Raw genomic sequence first — 21,514 nt, forward strand, 5'->3', positions numbered from 1 at the left:
ATCTGAAGTGCAGGGACACCCTAAGAATTTCAGGCAGTCCAGACTTACGCGCAGCCCGTGCGCTCCCTGGGTGCCTGGGCTTACTCGCAGTCCCGGAGTTCGCACACTTGGGCTTTTTCCTCTTCAAATCCCTGCTTCTGATTACTAAGCCCAATACATAGGATCACCCAGTTGGGGACACCCTGGGAGACTGCAGGGGAAGGTTGTTTTTCTGGAACCTGGGGATCGGAGCAGGGAGTGACCATCAGAGAGTCAGCTCTGAGGCAGACCACTCCCACAGGCCCGAGTGCCACAGGGAAAGAAGGCTCTAACACTGCCTAGAGAGGCCATAGATAGACCCGGAAGTCAATCCAGAAACACTGCCACCCAGGGGCTGAATCACAAATTGACTCTTGTGTAATCAAAAATAAAGGAATACGAGAAATTAAGACACACCGCCTGCTTAAAATCAGGACTGGCTTACAACACCGAAGAGCAGTGGATCGCAGGGAACTGCAATACTGTCTGGACTGAGAAACAGGCGTGCCAAACAGAAAAACAGAGGAAGTGAATGACCTTCACTACTCCACATTTTATTTTTACCTTTATTTTTTTTTATTTTTTTATTTTTTTTTTAATTTTCATTTTTTGCCTCTTTTAATCAAGAAACTTTTTTTTTTCTTTTTTCATCACTTGATTTTGCCTTTTTAATGATTACATTTTTATTTTCAATCCGTATTATTACTACTGCTATTTTATCTTTTTTTTATTTTTTTAAAGTGTCATTTTATTTTCTCTTCATTTTATTTTGGGATTAGGGTTCTACATTCTATTTTTTATCTTTCCTTTAGCATCGTTTTACTCTATCTCAACTCTACCTTTAGGCCATCACTCTCTTCCTAACCTCCCCCTTTTCAGTGTCCTGTTTGTCTTACCCTTTTACTGCTTTAGATTTTCCCTATTCTTTCTGTTTACCCCTTGTTAAAATTTCACCCTACTTACATATCTAATCTCCAATCCCCTGCTCCAAGTCCACATACACCTCTCCCTTCGCTGTCTGAGTTATCCATAAACTTGTCCTTATCTCTGTCCTTTTGTTGTTGTTTGCTTGAATGTAGATTATATCCAATTTTTATGCTTTTTTTGTGAGATTGTTTTGCTTATTCTTCTTTTGTTTATTCTTTTGTTTGTTTTGTGCTTCAGCTTAACCTTGCCTCACTCCATATTAGTTGGTGTTGTAGTTTGTACTAATCCCCAGGCACTTGTTGCTGGCATTTGCTGGGATTAGTGATTGTTCTATTGGAGTTTTATCCCCAATATATATAGTCTGTTCCCCTTTCTCTCTTAGTCAATTTCTTGTCTCTTACTTTTTTTTTTTCTCTTTACTTTCCCTTTTCCCAATTTCATTTTCACACTCCTTTTTTCTTTTTTTCTTTCTTTCTTTCTTTTTTCCTCTTCTTCTTTCTCTCCTATCACCTAATTTGCCTTTCTCTGGTGGTCACCTTTATTGGAGGTTATTAATATCGTGAATACATTCCTGTTCAGTGCCTCGTGAGTTGTACCTGGTAGTGCTGTATTTTGTGCCTTTAAATCAACCCAGGAGAGAGAGAACTACATAACCAGACACCCAGAGAAGAGAGACCATGGGGAGACAAAGAAGCAGCCCGCATATGAAAGAAAAGCAGGCATCACCAGAAAAGGAAGTAAACGAAATGGAGGCAAGCAACCTTCCAGAAAAAGAATTCAGAGAAATGGTCATAAGGTGGCTGAAAAGAATGGAAGACAAATTCGACAATATGAGCAAGAACCAAGAGGAAATGAAGAAGAACCAAGAAGAAATGAAAAATGACATCGCTGCTGTAAAGAACTCAATAGAAAGCATCAAGAGTAGACTAGAAGAAGCAGAGGACCGCATCAGTGAGCTAGAAGACAAGATGGAAAAAAATACCCAAGAAAAGCAACTTCTAGAAAAAAAAATTAAAAGGCAGGAGGAGAGTCTAAGGGAACTTTGGGACAACACGAAACAAAACAACATCCGCATAATAGGGGTTCCAGAAGGAAAGGAAGCTGAGCAAGGAATAGAAAACCTCTTTGAAGAAATAATGACAGAAAATTTCCCAGATATAGGGAAGAAAAAACCCACACAAATCCAAGAAGCTCACAGAGTCCCAAGCAAAATGAACCCCAAAAGACCGACGCCAAGGCACATTATAATTAAATTGGCAAACACCAACGACAAAGCAAGAATCTTAAAAGCAGCAAGAGAGAGACAGAAAGTTACATACAAAGGAACCCCCATCAGACTAGCAACTGATTTCTCAACAGAAACTCATCAGGCCAGAAGGGAATGGAATGAAATATACAAAGTCATGCAAAGGAAGGGGCTGAATCCAAGAATACTGTACCCAGCAAGGCTGTCAATCAAAATTGAAGGTGAAATCAGGAGCTTCACAGACAAAAAAGGACTAAGGGAATTTATTACCTCCAAACCAGCAATGCAAGAAATGCTAAAGGGTCTACTGTAAAAAAAAAAAAAAAAAAAAAAAAAGAAAGAAAGAAAGAAAGAAAGAAACAGGAAGCGAAGAAGTAACACAGGGGTAAAGAATAGGAATGGCGACAAATAAGTACCTATCAATAATAACTTTAAATGTAAATGGATTAAATGCCCCAATCAAAAGACATAGGGTAACAGATTGGATAAGAAAACATGACCCATATATCTGCTGTCTACAAGAAACCCACCTCAGAAAAAAAGACGCACACAGACTGAGGGTGAAGGGATGGAAAAAGGTTTTCCAGGCAAATGGAACTGAAAAAAAAGCTGGGGTAGCAATACTTATTTCTGACAAATTAGATCTCAAACTGAAGGACATAACAAGAGATAAGGAAGGCCATTTCATAATACTAAAGGGAGCAATCCAACAAGAAGAAATAACTCTGGTAAACATATATGCACCCAATACAGGAGCACCCAAATACATAAAAAAACTCCTGGAGGATATCAAGGGAGACATTGACAGCAATACAATCATAGTAGGAGACTTTAATACCCCACTATCACCATTGGACAAATCCTCTAAACAAAACATCAGCAAAGAAACATCAATCCTAAATGACTCACTAGACCAGATGGAATTAATTGACATCTTCAGAACATTTCACCCCAAAGCCACAGAATATACATTCTTCTCAAGCGCACATGGGTCATTTTCAAAGATAGACCATATGTTGGGACATAGGCAAAGTCTCTTCAAATTCAAGAAGATAGAAATCATTTCAAGCATCTTCTCAGACCACAGTGGCATAAAACTGGAAATCAACTACAATAAAAACAACCCAAAGAAATCAAACACATGGAGACTAAACAGCATGCTATTAAACCATGACTGGGTTACCAGAGAGATCAAAGAAGAAATAAAAAACATCATGACAACAAATGACAATGAAAACACTACAATCCAAAATCTATGGGACACAGCGAAAGCAGTCTTGAGAGGGAAGTTCATAGCTCTACAAGCCTACTGCAAAAAACAAGAAACAGGGGTAATAAATTACCTAACCCAACAACTCAATGAGTTAGAAAAAGAGCAACAAGAAAAGCCCAGTGTAAGCAGAAGGAAGGAAATAATAAAGATCAGAGCACAGATAAACGACATAGAGACCAAAGAAACAATACAAAAGATCAACAAAACCAAGAGCTGGTTCTTTGAAAGGATAAACAAGATTGATGAACCTCTAGCCAGGCTCACCAAGAAGCAAAGGGAGAGGACCCAAATAAACAAGATCAGAAATGAAAGAGGTGAAATAACAACAGATCCCGCCGAAATACAAAGGATTGTTAAAAAATACTACGAACAACTCTATTCCAACAAACTGGACAACCTGGAGGAAATGGACATATTCCTAGAAAAATATAACCTTCCAAAACTCAATCAGGAAGAATCTAAACAGCTCAACATGCCAGTAACTATGGAAGAAATTGAAGCAGTCATCAAAGAGCTTCCGGCAAACAAAAGCCCGGGGCCAGATGGCTTCACAGGAGAGTTCTACCAAACATTCAAGGAAGAACTAAAACCTATCCTCCTCAGACTATTCCAAAAAATTCAAGAGGAAGGAACACTTCCAAGCTCCTTCTATGAAGCCAGCATCACCCTAATACCAAAACCAGATAAAGACAACACAATGAAAGAGAATTACAGGCCAATATCCCTCATGAATGTAGATGCCAAAATCCTCAACAAAATTCTAGCAAATAGGATCCAGCAGTACATCAGAAAGATCATACACCATGACCAAGTAGGGTTTATCCCAGGAATGCAAGGATGGTTCAATATCCGCAAATCAATAAATGTGATACATCACATAAACAAATTGAGAGATAAAAATCACATAGTCATATCAATTGATGCAGAAAAAGCATTTGACAAAATCCAACACCCTTTCTTGATAAAAACTCTCAACAAGGTGGGAATAGAAGGATCATACCTCAACATCATAAAAGCTATATATGATAAACCCACAGCTAACATCATACTCAATGGGCAAAAACTAAAACCATTTCCCCTAAGAACAGGAACAAGACAGGGATGCCCACTCTCACCACTCCTGTTTGACATAGTACTGGAAGTATTAGCCACTGCAATTAGACAAGAAGAAGAAATAAAAGGCATCCAAATTGGAAAAGAAGAAGTAAAGCTGTCCTTATTTGCAGATGACATGATATTGTACATAAAAAACCCGAAAGACTCCATCAAAAAACTAACAGACTTAATAAATGAGTTCGGCAATGTAGCAGGATACAAAATTAACACCAAGAAATCTATGGCATTTCTATACACCAACAATGAACTTACAGAAAGAGAGACTAAAAAAGCAATCCCATTTTCCATCGCACCAAAAAAATTAAGATACTTAGGAATAAACCTAACCAAGGAGGTAAAAGACCTATATGCGGAAAACTACAGGACACTGAAAAAAGAGATAGAGGAAGATGTAAACAGATGGAAGAACATACCATGTTCATGGATTGGTAGAATCAACATCATTAAAATGTCCATACTACCCAAAGCAATCTATAGATTCAATGCACTCCCCATTAAAATACCAACGGCGTATTTCACAGACCTAGAAAGAACTCTCCAAAAATTCATCTGGAATAAAAAAAGACCCCGAATAGCCACAGCAATCCTGAGAAAGAAGAATAAAGTAGGAGGGATCTCAATACCAGATTTCAAGCTGTATTACAAAGCCACTGTCATCAAAACAGCCTGGTACTGGCACAAGAACAGACATATAGATCAATGGAACAGAATAGAGAATCCAGATATCGACCCAAACCAATATGCGCACTTAATATTTGACAAAGGAGGCATGAGCATACAATGGAGTCAAGACAGTCTCTTTAATAAATGGTGTTGGGAAAATTGGACAGATACATGCAAAAAAATGAAACTAGATCACCAACTTACACCATACACAAAAATAAACTCAAAATGGGTACAGGACTTAAATATAAGACGGGAAACCATAAAAATACTAGAGGAATCCACAGGCAGCAAAATCTCAGACATTTGCCAAAAGAACTTTTTCAGTGATACTGCCCCTAGGGCAATGGAAGCCAAACAGAAAATAAACAAATGGGACTACATCAAAATAAAAAGCTTTTGCACAGCAAAAGAAACCATCAACAAAACAACAAGAAACCCCACTGTATGGGAGAACATATTTGCAAATGGTATCACTGATAAAGGTTTAATTTCCAACATCTACAGGCAGCTTATACAACTTAATAAAAGGAAGATAAATGATCCAATAAAAAAATGGGCAACGGACCTAAATAGAAGCTTTTCGAAAGAAGACAGAAGGAAGGCCAAGAGACACATGAAAACATGCTCAAAGTCACTAATTATCCGAGAGATGCAAATCAAAACAACAATGCGATACCATCTCACACCTGTCAGAATGGCTATCATCAACAAATCAACAAACGACAAGTGTTGGCGAGGATGCGGAGAAAAAGGAACCCTCGTGCACTGCTGGTGGGAATGCAGACTGGTGCAGCCACTGTGGAGAACAGTATGGAGTTTCCTCAAAAAACTGAAAATGGAACTCCCATTTGACCCAGTAATCCCACTCCTAGGAATATATCCTAAGAAACCAGAAACACCAATCAGAAAGGATATATGCACCCCTATGTTCATAGCAGCACAATTTACAATAGCTAAGATTTGGAAACAGCCTAGGTGCCCATCAGCAGATGACTGGATCAGAAAACTATGGTACATCTACACAATGGAATACTACGCTGCCGTAAAAAAGAAGGAATTACTACCATTTGTAGGCACTTGGATGGAATTAGAGAACATTATGCTAAGTGAAATAAGCCAGTCAATGAAAGAAAAATACCACATGATCCCACTCATTTGGGGATAATGAAAAACATTATAAACTGATGAACAAAAAGATAGTTACAGAGGCAGTAAAGCATCAAACAGACTGTCAAATTACAGTGGTAAGGTTAGGGAGAGGTGGGGGAAATAAGAGATCAACTGAAGGACTTATATGCATGTATATAAGAGTAACCAACGGATGCAAAACATTGGGGGGTGAGGGCATGTATGGGAGTGGGGTGGGGGTGGGGGGCAATGGTAAGATATGTACACATATAATACCTTAATAAAAATTTGAAAAAAAAAAAAAATAAAAAAAAAAAAAAAATAAAAGCAGTATTAGCTTTTCTTTGGAAGTATTAAGTCCTAGCACTTTCTTCTTACCTTCTGAAATAAATGTACCAGATGGCATTTGTTTTCAAAAAAAGCTCAAGTTCCTCAAGATTGGAAATAGACTCTACAATAAAACCACCTTCAGGAGATCCTGCAGTTCATCGGGAGAGATGCCACAGCCTCACTGAGAGCAGAAGTTTCTTCACCCACATCCCTCAAAGCTTCAGGCTTGCATGGTTCTTAAATCTCTCAAACCTCTGAGACTTGCTTTAAAACTGAAATTCTTCACCAAATCCTCTCTCCTCCATCACTTTCCCATTCTCCTGAGGTATTCAGAGCCACTCACTGTGCCAGCATGTATTCAAGTGGCATCAGGCTGACCAACTGCACAAGAATTTCACTGAAAATAGCACACCACAGTTAAGAACACTGAAACTTTGTGCAACCAACGTTTTTCACAAGTTCTATTTTGTCAACGTAGTGCAAAAAATCATACAAAAAAGTAGACACCTGCTTGGTCAAGATTATAATATATAATCTTGTGGGAGACAATCTATCAATATATATATATTAATTATATTTTACTAGTGACCCGGTGCACGAAATTCATGCACATTAAAAGGGGGACCCAGAGTCAAGTCCCCGCCCACCCACATGCACCTCAAAATTGCATGAGACCCAGACCCGGCCGCTCCCCTGCATTGGGCTAGATCCAGACCCAGGCAGTCCCATCCTTGTCAAGCCCTACCGGGAGGGGGGCACAGCCTCAGGTCCCCAGTCAAGCCCCACTGGGGGAGGTGATGTGGCCTGAGTTCCCCTGACCCAGCACTGGGAGTGCACCTTGAGGTCCCCCATCAAGCCCCACCAGGCAGGGGGGTGCAGCCTCAAGTCCCTTGGCTTGGTGCTGGGGGGGGTGCGGCCTGAGGTCCCCTGGCCTGGTGCCGAGGGGGGGGGCATGGCCTGAAGTCCCCTGTCAAGCCCCACCTGGTGGAGGGCACAGCCTGAGGTCCCCTGGCCTGGCACTAGGGCAGGGGGAGCAGCCTGAGGTCCCCTAGCCCAGCACCAGGACGGGAAGCATACCTTGAGGTCCCCTGTCAAGCCCTGCTGGGCGGGGGTCGCGGCCTGAGGTCCCCAGCCTGGTGCCGGGGCAGGGGGCACGGCCTGAGGTCCCCTGTCAAGCCCCCTGGGGGCAGGGGAGGGTGTAGCCTCAGGTCCCTGCTGATTGCTCGTTAAGGCTCCTTAAGGGAACTTGGCCTCAGCTGTGGGTGCAGCCATCTTTGTGACGGAGTGATGGTCAATTAGCATATTTCCTCTTTATCAGATAGGATATGATCATTTTTTTAAATACACTATCACTTCCAACTATTTTTTCTAATGCAGCAGTATTTCCTAGGCCTCTAAAACTCACCTACTTTCTTCATAGGCTTTTCCACTTCCATAGGAGACATTTTTACTTAATAAGGCCGGGAAAATGATGGGATAATAGACCATGCGTCCAAACAGTGCAAGCACCGGTCACCTAAGGCAGCAGCGCATTCTGTGTCCTCTTTCTGGTCCAGACACAACTTGAATGGTTTTGCTGCAAACTCATCTGTTTCGTGTGTTGTTTAAATTTAGTAACTAATACAGGCTAACATTTTTTGCAAATTGTTACAGTAAATATTCAGGTAGTGGGAGTTGAGATAGGGCAGACACCTGTGTTCTTGTTTATCCCACAACAGCCTTTTGAGTTCAGATGGTGGACCCTCCACAGGAAGGTGTGGGGCTCGGAGATGTGGCCACTGTCAGAAGTACAAGTGGAAGACGTGGCCTGAGAGCTCCTGCATGCAATGCCTTTACGCCATCTCCACCACTGAAGTGACACCAGCCTAGACGATCCTGTGAAATCAGAAATAGGGCTTGTCCGGTTGGAGGTTAAAAAGGAAGAATGCCCTCCACACAGGGCTGGGTATGTGCTGGCACTGCTGGGTGGTGGTCCCCTAACTCAAAGGTTGGGGTGCAGCCTGAGATCCCTCTCACCAGGGACCTGCTCATGCATGTAAATCTGCATACATCTCAGGGGGTTCACACATTCTGTGAGGACCATCTGTGGGTCCAAGGTGGGAGCAGTATGTGGTTCCTGACTTTTAATTCGTTGCCCTGGAGATGATTTTATTGAAAGCTAGGCAGTGAAATGAGCCTCGTAGAAAGGACCCATTTCGACCTCAGCTCAGCCTCTCAGTGGTTATGTGACCTTGGGCAACTTACTTGCCCTTTATGAGCTTCAATTTTCATACCTCTAAAATGGGGCCAATTGATATATTTATTTCATTGTGGTTATATAGATAAAGGAGAACTCAAAAAATACCCGACACAAGGAGTTTGCCCTCCCTTCTCAGGAGTGGCTCAAACCCACCAAACTGGCAGGAGATTAAGAAGACACAGTGTCCATGATCAAAGCTAAATCTGGGTTGAGAACAGAGGTGTTGGTGGAAGTTGGGCTCATCTGATAACAAATGCAAGCAGTGTTTGTGCACAGAAAGTGGAGAGGTGAGGGGACTTTGTAGAGGCCCTACTATGGCCAAGGGCTATTTGTCCTTGGAGTGAGTTTACCTTGGAGTGAGTTCTTTAGTCTGCCTTCTGAAGAACCTGTGGCCAGAGTCAGACAGTGGCCGTTGGAAGTGCTGAACTTGCCCAGGGGGCAGCGATGCACCTGTATGTGGTTCTGTAACCACAGACCTACCCTGCCTTTAAGGCACCACCTCCTCAAGTTAGAGTCCATAGCTTACAGTTTTCAGGATTTTTGAACTGTTTATTAAGGCTCTGGTTTTGGTATTAAGTTTTAGCAATTCCTTAATCTCTCTGATTGGCCTTGGGTGGAGGACAGGGTGGCTAAGATGAACTCCTTGCTCTGAAGTCAGATGCAGGTTTGCATCCAAACTCATCCACTTACTAGCCCTACGATCTTAACCTCAGTTTTCCTCATCTATCAGATGAAATTCATGTTCAGCCACCCCCCAAAAAAGTATTAACATGCTACAATGGCGACGATTCCCGAAAACATGCCAAATGAAAGAAGCCAGACACAAAATGTTACATATTGTTTGATTCCAACTATATACCCCAAACAGGTAAATCCAATGAGAGAGAACACATTGGGGGTGACCAGGGGCAGTGGGAGAGAGGGCTGAGGAGCTTATGGTACAGAATCACCTTTCAGGTGATAAAATGACTTGGAACGCAATTGAGAGGGTTGCACAACATTGTACTAAATGCCTGAATTTTTTGCTTTAAAATCAGTGTAATATGAATCTCACCTCAATAAAAAAAAATTGTTGTCAACCCCAGAGGATCACAGGAGGATTTTGTGGGTTGGTCCTTACAAGCAGCTTGTTAACACAGTGCCCAGCTAATGTACTTTTAGTCTTTTGCAGCTGTGATGATTCATTGTGGGGGGGGGGGGGGGGGCGTCATTGTGTCCTCTATTAAGGCAGTTACCTGTGCAGTTGATTACCGTACATTGCTTCTCTTAGCTTCCATTTCAGAGGCTAACGTTTTCTGCCCTCATCCCCAAACTGTGAGGGGGAAATGGTGACATCTGTGCCTTTACTGCCCTGAGTGCTCTCTAAAGAATTTCACTTCTGCAAAGTAATTGGTTCACACATAGCACTTGGTACGGGTTAAACCTACAGGAATGGGACACAGTTTTAGGCAGGTGTATCAGGCTGCAGTTGGTTAGAGTTCCCCATGATTTTGAGCCTCATATAGTAGTCTGAAAATTCCTTGTTACTTACTGATTAGTTTTTATTTTTGTCATAATTATTTTGACAAAATAATTCCTAATTATTTTGCCTTTATTGTTAAATCATTTTCATTTTCTCTTTTTAAAAAACACTATCATTTACTTGAATTTGGTTTTTAACTTAGTTTTCCCTTGTGGGGGAGTACTTAGGGTAAAAAGAAATGAAATGCCTCTCCTCCCCACCACCCACCTACCATTGATGATTTTACCAACCAAATTGAATTTTTAGAAATCTGATTACAGACTCAAATAATTATCCCATGAATGTTAACTTATTTAAAACAACTCTGAGGCCCATTTCTAAAATTGAGAGAGATTTAAACCGTTCAATTTAGCTTAAATCTTTGCTTTTTCTATAAATGCTAAAAACATTTTAAGTCTTGTTATCATTTTGTGAAATATAGGGATGCCTTACTTAAAAATACATGATTTAAAAAAACACATTTGTGAAACGGTTAAACTAAGAGGTAATATTTTTTTTTATTTCAAAGCAATTCGATCTAGTTTCTTTTAAGTGAAAAGCTTTACACATTTACATTTTTTGGAATGTTTACATATTCTGAAACAATATTGCATAGGTAGATCTTCTTCCTAACTTAAATGTCCATTCTGGTAGAGTGGAAACAGTGGCATCAGGAACACTTGGTCCAAACTCCAAGACTAGCCTAGGAAAGCAATGGCAACCTTGGAAACATTGCCTAGTCACTCTGAGTCTCGGCTTCCTCAGCTGTGAAATGAGGATGAGTAATTCCTCCTGAGTTTGTTTGGCAGACTAAATGAGATGACATGAAAGCATCCATACATGGTATACCTTTTTCCCTTTCAGATAAACCAAAAGTGTAAGCATTACCATACCCATTTCTCTAGTTTATGCCCCGGTAGGTAACACAATGGAGGAGGAGGTTATAGAAAAATAGTTTGAGGTAAAGTAAAGACAGCTCTGAAGATGGGGGAAGGTGAGGTAGCAAGCACTTCCTGAATTAAGGGAGCTAGATATGGCCTCTGTGGGGTTTTTAAAGTAATGTTTATTTGGGTTTTCTTGGTTATAATAGTAATCCATGCATGCTGTAGAGGCTTTGGAAAAATACCTTTGTGTGGGTCATTTTAGTCTTTCAAATCAGTAACACTGAGACAAACTCTGACCTCTCTGTGAAAAGGAACCCAGTGGTCTCATTCCATAAGCACTGATGGAAGACCATGTGTGCATGGGTCAGTGCTAAGTGCTGAGATGAAGAAGTGCGTCTGGGTAGGTGGCAGGGAGAACTCTGAGACTTCATCTGGGAAGCAGAGCTGGTACCTACCTCATCCTTCAGTTAGCACTTAGCTGGTGTGATAAAGAAACAATCAGATTCTCAGTTTATCATTCTAAGAACAGAGCAACATTGCCACCTATTGGTGTTATGAGATGCTTAATTTCCTTTATTAGGGGTAAAAACTGGAGGGTAATATTGTGACATTACCAGTAGGGACTTTATAGCCTGCTGAAGTGAAGAAATAACAGGCCGACTACTGCCAGAGTCACCTCCAGGTGGGAGAGCAGCCTCTAAAATAGAGGATGGGGAATGTTGAAGCTTTGAAAAGTAAGGGATGTAGCACTAAGACAGTAGCATGAAATTGGCATTCCTAATATTGATCTTATCTGAATTGCTTTATGACATATTACTTCCTCTCCAATTTTGAATGTTGATGAAAGCAAAACCCTTGTTTTCTCCTTTATCTCCGCTAATGCAAAAATTGCTGGCCCAGTGGCTGCACATCCTAGGTACCACTGGTCTCTTGCAGGTCACCAGTGGCCCAGGAGTTAAGAGCATGGACTTTGCAGTCAAATGTCTTTAAACCCTGGTTTTGCCACTGTGTGACTTTGGGCAAGTCATTTCCTCAGTTTCCCTTTTCAACTGTAAAATGATGCCAGCATAATGTTGGTGCCTACTTCACAGGTGGTCTTAAGTGAAAGGGAAGAATAAGAAGTGTTTGTTCTGGTGTGGAGACCTTTATGAATACTTGTTAACTGCAGCTGCTACGATTACCAATAATCAGGTAAAGAATGGGACAAGAGAAGGGGAGTACTAAGAGAGCATGTTAAGAGCAGGGGCAAATTGGAATACTATTCCCCAAACGCAACACATTTTTCAGCAAAATTAAGTTCCCGCTGAAATCTTTACAAATTCTTGAACACCACAGAATAGCAGTCACAGTTCTGTTTAAAGTGGTATCATGTTCACTCAGCCGGCTTGGCTCAGTGGTTGAGTGTCGGCCTATGAACCAAGAGGTCACAGATAATCGATGATTTTCTCTCATCATTGATGTTTCTGTTTACCTCTCCCTTCTTCTCTCTGAAATCAATAAAAATATATATTTAAAAAAATAAAGTGGTATCATGTTCTGGGTGGGAAGTTTTGTTTTTCTCTAAAGTACCAGAATTTACAAGTACAAACATTGATGTGCCTGCATTTTTTCCCACTGAAGTTGCCAGTCCTGAAACATTGACCAAACACCTCTTTGGAAGCAAGCTTTAAGGATCTGTAGCAAGTTTCCTGAATATATTACTAAGTAATTGTTGGTATTGTGATGGTGGGTACATTGAAGATGGGTTTGGTGCTTTAAAGTTGAGTACCTTGAGGATGAGTTTGGTTTTCAGAAGTTAGACATCACTTGGTGCCCAGGCTGGAGAATAAGATGTGGTGGAGTAGATCACATTTGGCCAAAAACGAAGTGATTTCTGGAAGCAGGTTCCAAAGAGGAATTCTGAAATGTTTTGCTGATTGGCTGTTTAAAGTTTCATGATTATTTGGATATACAAATTCTAACAAGCTTGTTAAAATCACCTCGTTTCTTTATAGTTGCTTATCACAGCTTTCCCCTTTCTTCTTCTGAATATTAGAAAAACAAGACATCCCTTCACTGAGTCCTTCCTGAAGTGGCACTTAAATTGGGAAGAGGAGGTGCTGTAGTAAACCCAGCTGCTGACCTCCTGTCAGGTCAGGCAAAATGAGAAGGAAACGACTGGTGTTCGGCTTCTGAGGAATTGCCAGTCCAGTTTGTGCGCAGGGATTAGAAAGGCTAATTCGGGGGTGCATGCCCATTGCCTAACTTAGATTCTGAGACCTTTTCTTTTTTTTTCCTTTTTCCCCTATTGTTGACCATCAAGAGGTTACTCTATGCTTTTCAAAGAAAAACAGTGAGGTGAAAATACTCATTATTTCATAAATTGTAGATGTCTTGCTCACCTTCTTACAAATGCCCCCACCTTCTGGATTCACATGGAAAGGTGAATTTATTCAGCTCTAATTAATTTATAGGAAGAGTTTTCATTGTTCTGGGAATAAAATATGCTGCCACTTTATGCTTTTAACGTGGATTCTCAGTTTGAAAACTGAAATTCTGTGAAAAGAATTTTGAAAGCCCAGAGCAATTTTTATTAATTTTGTAAATTCTTATACTGCAATAAACTGAAGTATGCTTAAAGGGAAGCCCTGTCACTTTTTTTTTTTAAATTAACCACAGGTTACTGTATTTAGAAATCTCTGTGATCTAGTAAAAGTAGTAACCCCCAAATATCCTGTCCCTTCTGCTTTTACACGGCCCACTCAGCACAAACCACTCCCCGGAGGAGGACTTGGCTCTTGACCGGGGTGGTCGATCACGTAGAAGCCATGCTCTTCTATCGCCCGGTACAGCGTGATGTACTTGGAAGCCTTCCTGGTCCGGGGGACCACAAATTTCTCCGTGAACTCGCTCTTGTCCAGTTGCTCCTTGCCTTCCGTGGTCAGAATGCAGTTAATGAATGTGAGGGTGTAACTGTAGCAGTTGTGATGTTCTTCTTCGTACCTTCAAAACAAGGACGTGAAGAAGAGAAGGCTTAGCTTTGAAAGCTGCTCAGGAACAGGCCGCGAAGCTGCTGAAGGCCTTCCATAACTGAAACCGGGCTCACTCAGCGAGCTGGGCCCCAGCCTGGGCAGGGACGCTTGGCATCTTAGGCTAGTGCAGATTGCAACGTAAGATACAGATGAGACTTAACTGAATGTTCAGAGTGGTGAGTGAAGGTGCACATAAACCCCAACTTGGGGAACTTAATTTTGCTGAAATTCTAGATTCTAGAAGTGGAATTTCATTTCTTAAATTTTAGGATAGCCTACATTTCAAGGGTAGCCTGAAAACAATTTAAATGGACAAGTATGCTATATATCTAAAGTGTTAAGGGAGCAAGGAATTGATAAATTAATTTCAAAATTGCTAAAACCAAACAATAGAACCTTAAAATATTTATAAATTTTGAATATCATTTCAATTTTTTGTTTTATGTAATATAATATCACAGCTTTTGCTGTACATATTACTATTAAGTGTTAAGTATGTAAAAAATACCTATTCAAATAATGAGAGTTCTAAGTTCTGGCCCTTTAACTCTTAAAATGCTGTGATTCTATTATGTAATACTAGAGGCCCGGTGCATGAAATTCGTGCATGGGTAGGGTTCCTAGGCCTGGCCGGCGATGAGGGCCAATTTGTGGGGCGACCGGCAGGGCGATCGGGTGGGCCCCCGCTGGCACCCAGCTTGGCTGGCCTGGGGCCTGCGGGCAGTTCCTGCATTGAGCATCTGTCCCTTGGTGGTCAGTGTGCCTCATAGCAACCGGTCACACTGCCGTTCAGTCAATTTGCATATTTGGCTTTTATTATATAGGATATGCTGGCTCACCTCTGAAGAAACCCCTGCTTAAATTCTGTTATAGGTGCTACTACTAAACGCTGCTCAGCATCCTCAGTGAGTTGATGACATTTGTGTGGCAAATGTGGGCCAGGGAGCAGGTGGTCTCAGCAGCCCCATACCTGTGAGGTAGCCAGGCCCCCGTGGTGGAGAAGTCTTCCAGGTACTTGTCCCACTGGTCCATCAGTCCAAACATGCCAGGCTGCACTAATGGGATACTTACACTCTGCTCCCAGCCTGCTTCATCTCGCTGGACACCATGCACAGTGTAATTATAGACGACTCCTGCAACCAAAGCCAGGATCATGCAGGGGCTTGAGGGGAAGTACACGGCTGTGAAAGGGGGACATCAGAAAATGACAGCAGCACCACAGTAACCTCACATATCGGACACCCAGGTTGCACTTTCTGATTCTTGCCAATTAGCAATAGACCCCGAAAGGCTCTGGGACTTCCTTCCTCCAGGATCATCAAGTTCAGGAGGCAGCCACTCGCCTACGTGATTTCGAGAAGGCCTTGCCTAGACGTAAGGAGAGGCTATGGTGCCTCTGCCTCCCCTACTTTCTGCAAAGCAGTTCCTTCAGGGAAATCCAGTTCTTGCTCCACCTGCTCCTCAGCCCTCTGGAGTCACCCCCGGGAAACAGAGACAACAATAGGCACCAGGATAATCATCTCCAAATATTTTTGTTGAAGTTCTCTGTTTACAAATGGGCCTAGCTTTCCTTCAATCAGCAATAAATTTCTAGTGATCAGACTGGTGGTTAAGTTTTACTGATCACATGGGTAACTCTGAGTTCAAAAACCCAGTCCAAGGTTTCTGTACACAGTATCAGTTTCTCCTGCCTCAATGGCTCACCTGGCTGGCTTGCTCACCTTCCCAGGCCTGCAAGTGGCTCACCAGGCCCTTTTCCTGCAGATAAGGATGTTCTGGGTTCAGGAGTTGCAGACTCTGTGCCCTCAGAGCTAAATCTGGCCAAAAGAATGTTTTATTTAAACATGCTGCTGCTGCTTTTTTTTTTTTTTTTTTTTTTTACAGAAAACCGCTGCAGGCTCCACCACCTGCTCTGGTATTATATACCCTGACTTATCCAGAGGTTTCTGCCTAATTCCCAGAGACTCTGGAGTATGAAGACCCAGTAGCGGTGGACTGCGTGGGTACAGGATTGGAGAGCAGAGGGCCTGGGTCCAGATTCTGGTTCCCACACCCAATGAGGTCTTGGGCAACTCAGTCTCTCCAGGATTCTGTTTTTTCCTTGTTTAAACACCAAAAAAAAACTAAAAGGTTTCTGTCATTCTTGGCTGAGAAAACATTAATTACCTTTTTTTCAAATATTTAGTATTTTTAGGAATACTTTGCTGTACAGTCAAGTATTTGGTGGGATAGTAGCATTACTCACCTCATGGTCCAGCAAGAGAAACCAGGGACCAGAGGAATTCCTAATTAAATGTTGCACGATCACTTTTCTTTAGAAATGCCACTCTCGTCTGGATACTTTGGGGATTTTTTAAGCTAAAAAAAAGAAATATGAAAATGCACTCACCATTTGTGTTAGTTATTCCAACATGAAGATCAGACCTTCCATCATAATCCCTGAAAGAAACAAATATTTTTTCCTCATTTGCATATGTCTGGTACAAAGAGTTGGTACTTAGAGCCGGGGAGTGATGGGCCTCCTCTCTTGCCTGGTGCCAGATTGCCAACAGTGTCCGGGTTAGTGAAAGCCCTGTTTCAAAGCTGGTTAGGCCAATTCCACATCTGAGATCTAAAATTTTCCCCTGCCCCCATCTATTGTGTTGCCCCGCCCCCAATACTAAAGGTGAGTGTGCTAGAAGGCCAGTCCTGCTAAAGCAAAACGTCAGCATAACACCTGGCAGAGGAGCCCACCCAGAGGTGATTTGTTGAAGGAGCACCTTATTCTTTCCTCCTTTTCTGTGAGGTGACAGCCTGTTCCTCAGGCAAACATGGGTGAGAGGCTCCTGAATGCCTCCCAGGGGAGTCTGCCTTCCAAACTGGTATCACCCATTTTGGTCTTGTAGCCTATGACCACACCCACTTCTCTTGGACAGCCCTTATTTCCTGGAATTATTGTTTACCTGAGACTGGACATTAGATGGGTAAGTCCGTATAATTTAACCTTCGTATACAGTCCCGGGCCGTCACTTACTAGCCCTGGGACATTGGGCAGGTCCTTTACTCTCTCTCATCCGTTTCCTCAACTAAACCAATAAACTGGGAATACCATAAGCCTCCGAGTGAGCTGGCTGTAAGAATAAAGTGTCTATTGAGTGCCTGCCGCATAGAGGTTATTTTTAAATGGTAAAGCTCCTTTATCAGACCACAGGTCTGGATATTTGGTTCCTCATTAAAGCAAGCAGGTGCAGGTTTTAAAATGACCAAGGACACACATGGCTGCCCCATCTCTTTAGAGCAGTCTCCTTCAGGTCATCTTTTTGGAACCACTTTGAGTTTTTTTCAGACCCTGGGGATTCCAGAGGTTGAAAATGAGGCGTGACTCAGTGGTTGAGCGTTGACCTATGAACCAGGAGGTCACGATTCAATTCCTGGTTAGGGCACATGCCCAGGTTGCTGCCTTGATCCCCAGTGTAGGATGTGCAGGAGGCAGCCAATCAATGATTCTCATTACTAATATTTCTATCTCTCCCTCTCCCTTCCTCTCTGAAATCAATACAAATATTTAAAAAATGAAATGAAATTAAAATGAAGCTGAGAAAAACAGGAATAGTCTTGGGTGGCTGATGACAGCGCGGCACCCACCAAATTTTCTACCCCAAGCTCATTCCCTGAGCTCATCACTGCCCTTGGTTTCCTGCCTAAGTCCTCCCTCGTTCCCTTCTTTCCTTCAGTTATTTCTCAGTCTTGCAACACATGTTTATTGGGTGGCAACTATGAGCCTGTACAGTCAGGTATTTCTCCTATTTTGAAGTGAAGGGCTAGTGACATACAGGAAATAAAAACGGGTCTCTGCCCTCACGGAGTTTTCTCGCTTCCAGAGAAGACTTTTGAGCTTTAGTTTAGCAAGTTTCTAATAGACCTGTAAGTGCTGTGAAGGGAAATAATACATAGAATGTTGCAGATGCACATAATGGGGCAGGGCCAGGGCCACCCCTCTCCTATATGACACCTTTATACAAATGAAGGGGCCCCTTCTTCCTGCAGAAGCAGCTCTCCTTGGCTTGGTGAGTGGAATACTGAATTTCAGTGCTCACCACCACGTTGGCCCCATGCCTCTGTGCAGTCCAAACCCTGCACAGCCATGTGGCAGCCCTGAGGGATCCTAACCTCGCTAGATCAGAGCCTCAGTGATTCCTTTGGGTCACTGCTGGGTTCTCTCATGAAGTCAGTGAAATTGTCTCAAGGTAAATTGTGGGAGTCAGTCCTGAGAGTTTGGAAATTGGGTGTAAAGGAAGGAAATGGTTTGGAACTTAGCTTTAGAGGGTCTGGTGGGCAGGAGGCTACATAAGACTCTGCAAATCCTGTCCTGAGGGGTAAAGGGGTTGCGAGAATGCCAAAGCATATGACTTGTTTCAACACCACCACCTCAATTCTGCCAATGCCCAGGGAAGCCATGTATGTCAGTATGACCCCACATCACAGAATAAGCAAATCTTAATAGGGGCCAGTCATGTGTCATTTGAGTGCAGGGCTGTGGCTTATTCACCGTGACATCCCTAGAGTTTCCCACCCAGAACTGCTCAGTAAGGATTTGTTGAATGAACCATGTTTTGGCAAATGAATTCCAAAATTTAACCACTTTATTAAAAAACGTTTTGAATCCAAACAGTTAATGACTTCAAATTAGCATGAATGAGGGGCTTGTTTATAAAACAGTTTGGTACAACACCTTTTACACACTTTGGTTCATTTCAGCCTCAGAGGGACAGTAAAGAAATCGATGAAAGAATTTAGTTAGCAGGGAAGTGAATAGTCAACTCTGATGTTCTCATCCCAAGCACTCCTGAGGGCATGAGAGAGTTGGGAGCATTAGATCGGGATGATGCGCATGGACACGCTTCCTAAAGCATGTACCATCATTCAGTAGCATCCCTGCTCTTTTGCAACCTGGCTTGTCCATTTGTAAACTCCACAAGGACTCTCAGGAGGCACAATCCTTTCTTTTGATTTCGGAAACCTTAAAGTCAGGTGGTGTCTGCAATGGAAATAAACCAGCTCCAGTCTTCAATTTAATTCACCTCCATGCAAAAGAGTCTTCAGGCTCTGTACATTGAACCTGTTTATCAGAGAGATTACAAACTAACTCACAATAAAGGTATTTTGGTAAGATTGGCTGCTGGGTCATTTTTTCAATTAGCCTCTTAGCTCAAAATCTATGGCTAAGTAAGTCTCCAGATTATGGATTTTTCTCTCTTAAAATTGTATAAGTAGATTTGACCTTCATATATTCTTGCACTTGTCGCTCCAGGAAAGTATGCACACCGTCTACTTCTATAAAACAAATAAGCCTACATTTTAGAATTAAATGCCCAAAAACTGGAAAGAATTGTCCACCACATTTCACTCTCACTGTAAAAGGTTTTAGTGACTACAATACAGAAGGAAAGTTTGCACAATTCAATGTAACACTTAAAAAACAAACAAACAAAAAAACACTGTACCTAAGAAACGTCCCTTGAGTTGGCCTGAGGAGGAATGAACATTTTTCTTGATGCCCATTGGTAAACGGATTGGAGATGCTAACAGGTGCTTCCTCCAGCTTCCTGGAGCCCACATCCTGCCGGCAGAGGGGGCAGCATCGCGGCACACTGAAGCTGTAGATGTATTTCCTGCAATGGTTGAATTTAATTAAAGGCTTTCCGGCCTCTGCGCACTGCATGGCTGTCCGTCCTGGGCAGCCAGGGGTAGTTTCCCCAGACTTCCTTTTCCTGATTGCACAGGTAGCAAATTCACGCAGCCCGAGTAACCTGATCAGCAATGACGTCATTCTGATTGACGGCCTCAGAAGCCAAACCGGGTAGAATTAACCAGTACAGTAACCAGGCTGCCCCTAAAACTAGTGTCCTAAAGAGCTTTCATTTTCCTTTTCCTTTGTGCTTGCTTACATGACTGTTTTTCTAGCATTTATACATTTTGCATCTGTTGGCAGCCAGCTCCTACTCATGCTTTAAAGCCCTAGGTTTCTGTGAAAACTTTCTCTGCTTCCTCCAGGGTCGCTTGCCCTGCCGCGCTGGATTCATGTTTCCACCAGAGCACTGTCCTTTAATTAGTCATTAAGTCTATGCGCCTCTTGGAATTAGGCATCTACACTTTTTTTGTGTTTCTAGTAAAGTTTATATCGTTTTGGTTTTGAATACGTAACCTTACTTTGAGATTACTCTCTTTTGATGCTTTATATTGTAGAAGTAATCTTGCTCATAAAAAATTAACAGCACAATAAAAATAAAGATAGTGGTTACCTTAGGTGGTAGTTACTGACTGGGAGAGGGTGTGAGAGGTTCTCAGACTGCATTTTAAAATCAACCAAAAAAATAAAAAATAAAATAAAATAAAATAAAATCAACCAACTAGCCCGGCCAGTGTGGCTCAGTGAAAGAAAGCTGATGTAATTCTATTAATATCAGACAAAGTACAAGAAGAAGAATTTTGAGATATTTCCTTTTTTGAACTAGCACTCTCAGAAACATCTTTTATATAGTGTATTACATGCACCATTCTGTCTGGAGTCAACACATTCTTTTTTTTTAATATTTTATTGATTTTTTTAGAGAGGAAGGGAGAGGGAGAGAGAGTTAGAAACATCAACGAGAGAGAAACATCAACCAGCTGCCTCCTGCACACCCCCCACTGGGGACGTGCCCTCAACCAAGGCACATGCCCTTGACCGGAATCGAATCTGGGACCCTTGAGTCCGCAGGCCGACGCTCTATCCACTGAGCCAAACGGGTCAGGGCAACACATTCTTTCACTGAAAACTATCCTGATGCAATGAACAACTAGCATTCTCAGAAACATCTTTTGTATACGTCTTTACATAGTGCACAACAGGAGGTGAATAGATTCTTTCACTGATATAACACTGTCCTGAATCACATGGCAACTAGCACAAAGAGGGAAATTTATTAGTCATAATGAGCTGAAAAAACAGAAGAGCAATCTTAAATTTATTTGAACCTAAAAACATACTTCAAAAAATATATACCAAATGTTAACCAAACTAAAAGGATAATAGACAATTCCACAGTGGGATTACACTAGAAATAAAAAGAAATCAATAAGAAAAGGCTAACTAGAAAATTCCCAGCAGTTTAGAAATTAAGCAGCATACTGCTAAATAATTTATGGGTCAAAGA

At 41.9% G+C, this 21,514-nt stretch overlaps 2 protein-coding genes across 3 annotated transcripts in view; one reads left to right on the forward strand and one right to left on the reverse strand.

Moving 5' to 3' along the window:
• TSEN2 (tRNA splicing endonuclease subunit 2) overlaps positions 1–6,728 on the forward strand; it is a 49,391-nt gene extending 42,663 nt beyond the window's left edge. The window contains exon 14 of the transcript XR_013960881.1: positions 6,706–6,728. The gene's annotated coding sequence lies outside the window, so the exon portion shown is untranslated. The remainder of the gene's footprint in view (positions 1–6,705) is intronic.
• A 6,883-nt stretch (positions 6,729–13,611) lies between these two features.
• On the reverse strand, positions 13,612–20,325 carry MKRN2OS (MKRN2 opposite strand; the record flags this gene model as incomplete). 2 transcript variants are annotated; one of them, XM_080672786.1, is made up of 5 exons in its annotated part: positions 14,070–14,310; positions 15,310–15,472; positions 16,729–16,778; positions 19,823–19,990; positions 20,267–20,325. In XM_080672786.1, 5 exons carry the CDS (start codon positions 20,323–20,325, stop codon positions 14,070–14,072), a joined length of 681 nt encoding a protein of 226 aa, XP_080528912.1. The 2 variants fall into 2 exon arrangements, with proteins under 2 accessions (XP_080528911.1, XP_080528912.1); XM_080672785.1 differs by lacking the exon at positions 20,267–20,325 and having other exon boundaries at positions 13,612–14,310; positions 19,823–20,119.
• Positions 20,326–21,514: the final 1,189 nt, after the last annotated feature.

The sequence above is a fragment of the Plecotus auritus genome (genome assembly GCF_963455305.1).
Source record: "Plecotus auritus genome assembly, chromosome: 6".
NCBI lineage: Eukaryota > Metazoa > Chordata > Mammalia > Chiroptera > Vespertilionidae > Plecotus > Plecotus auritus.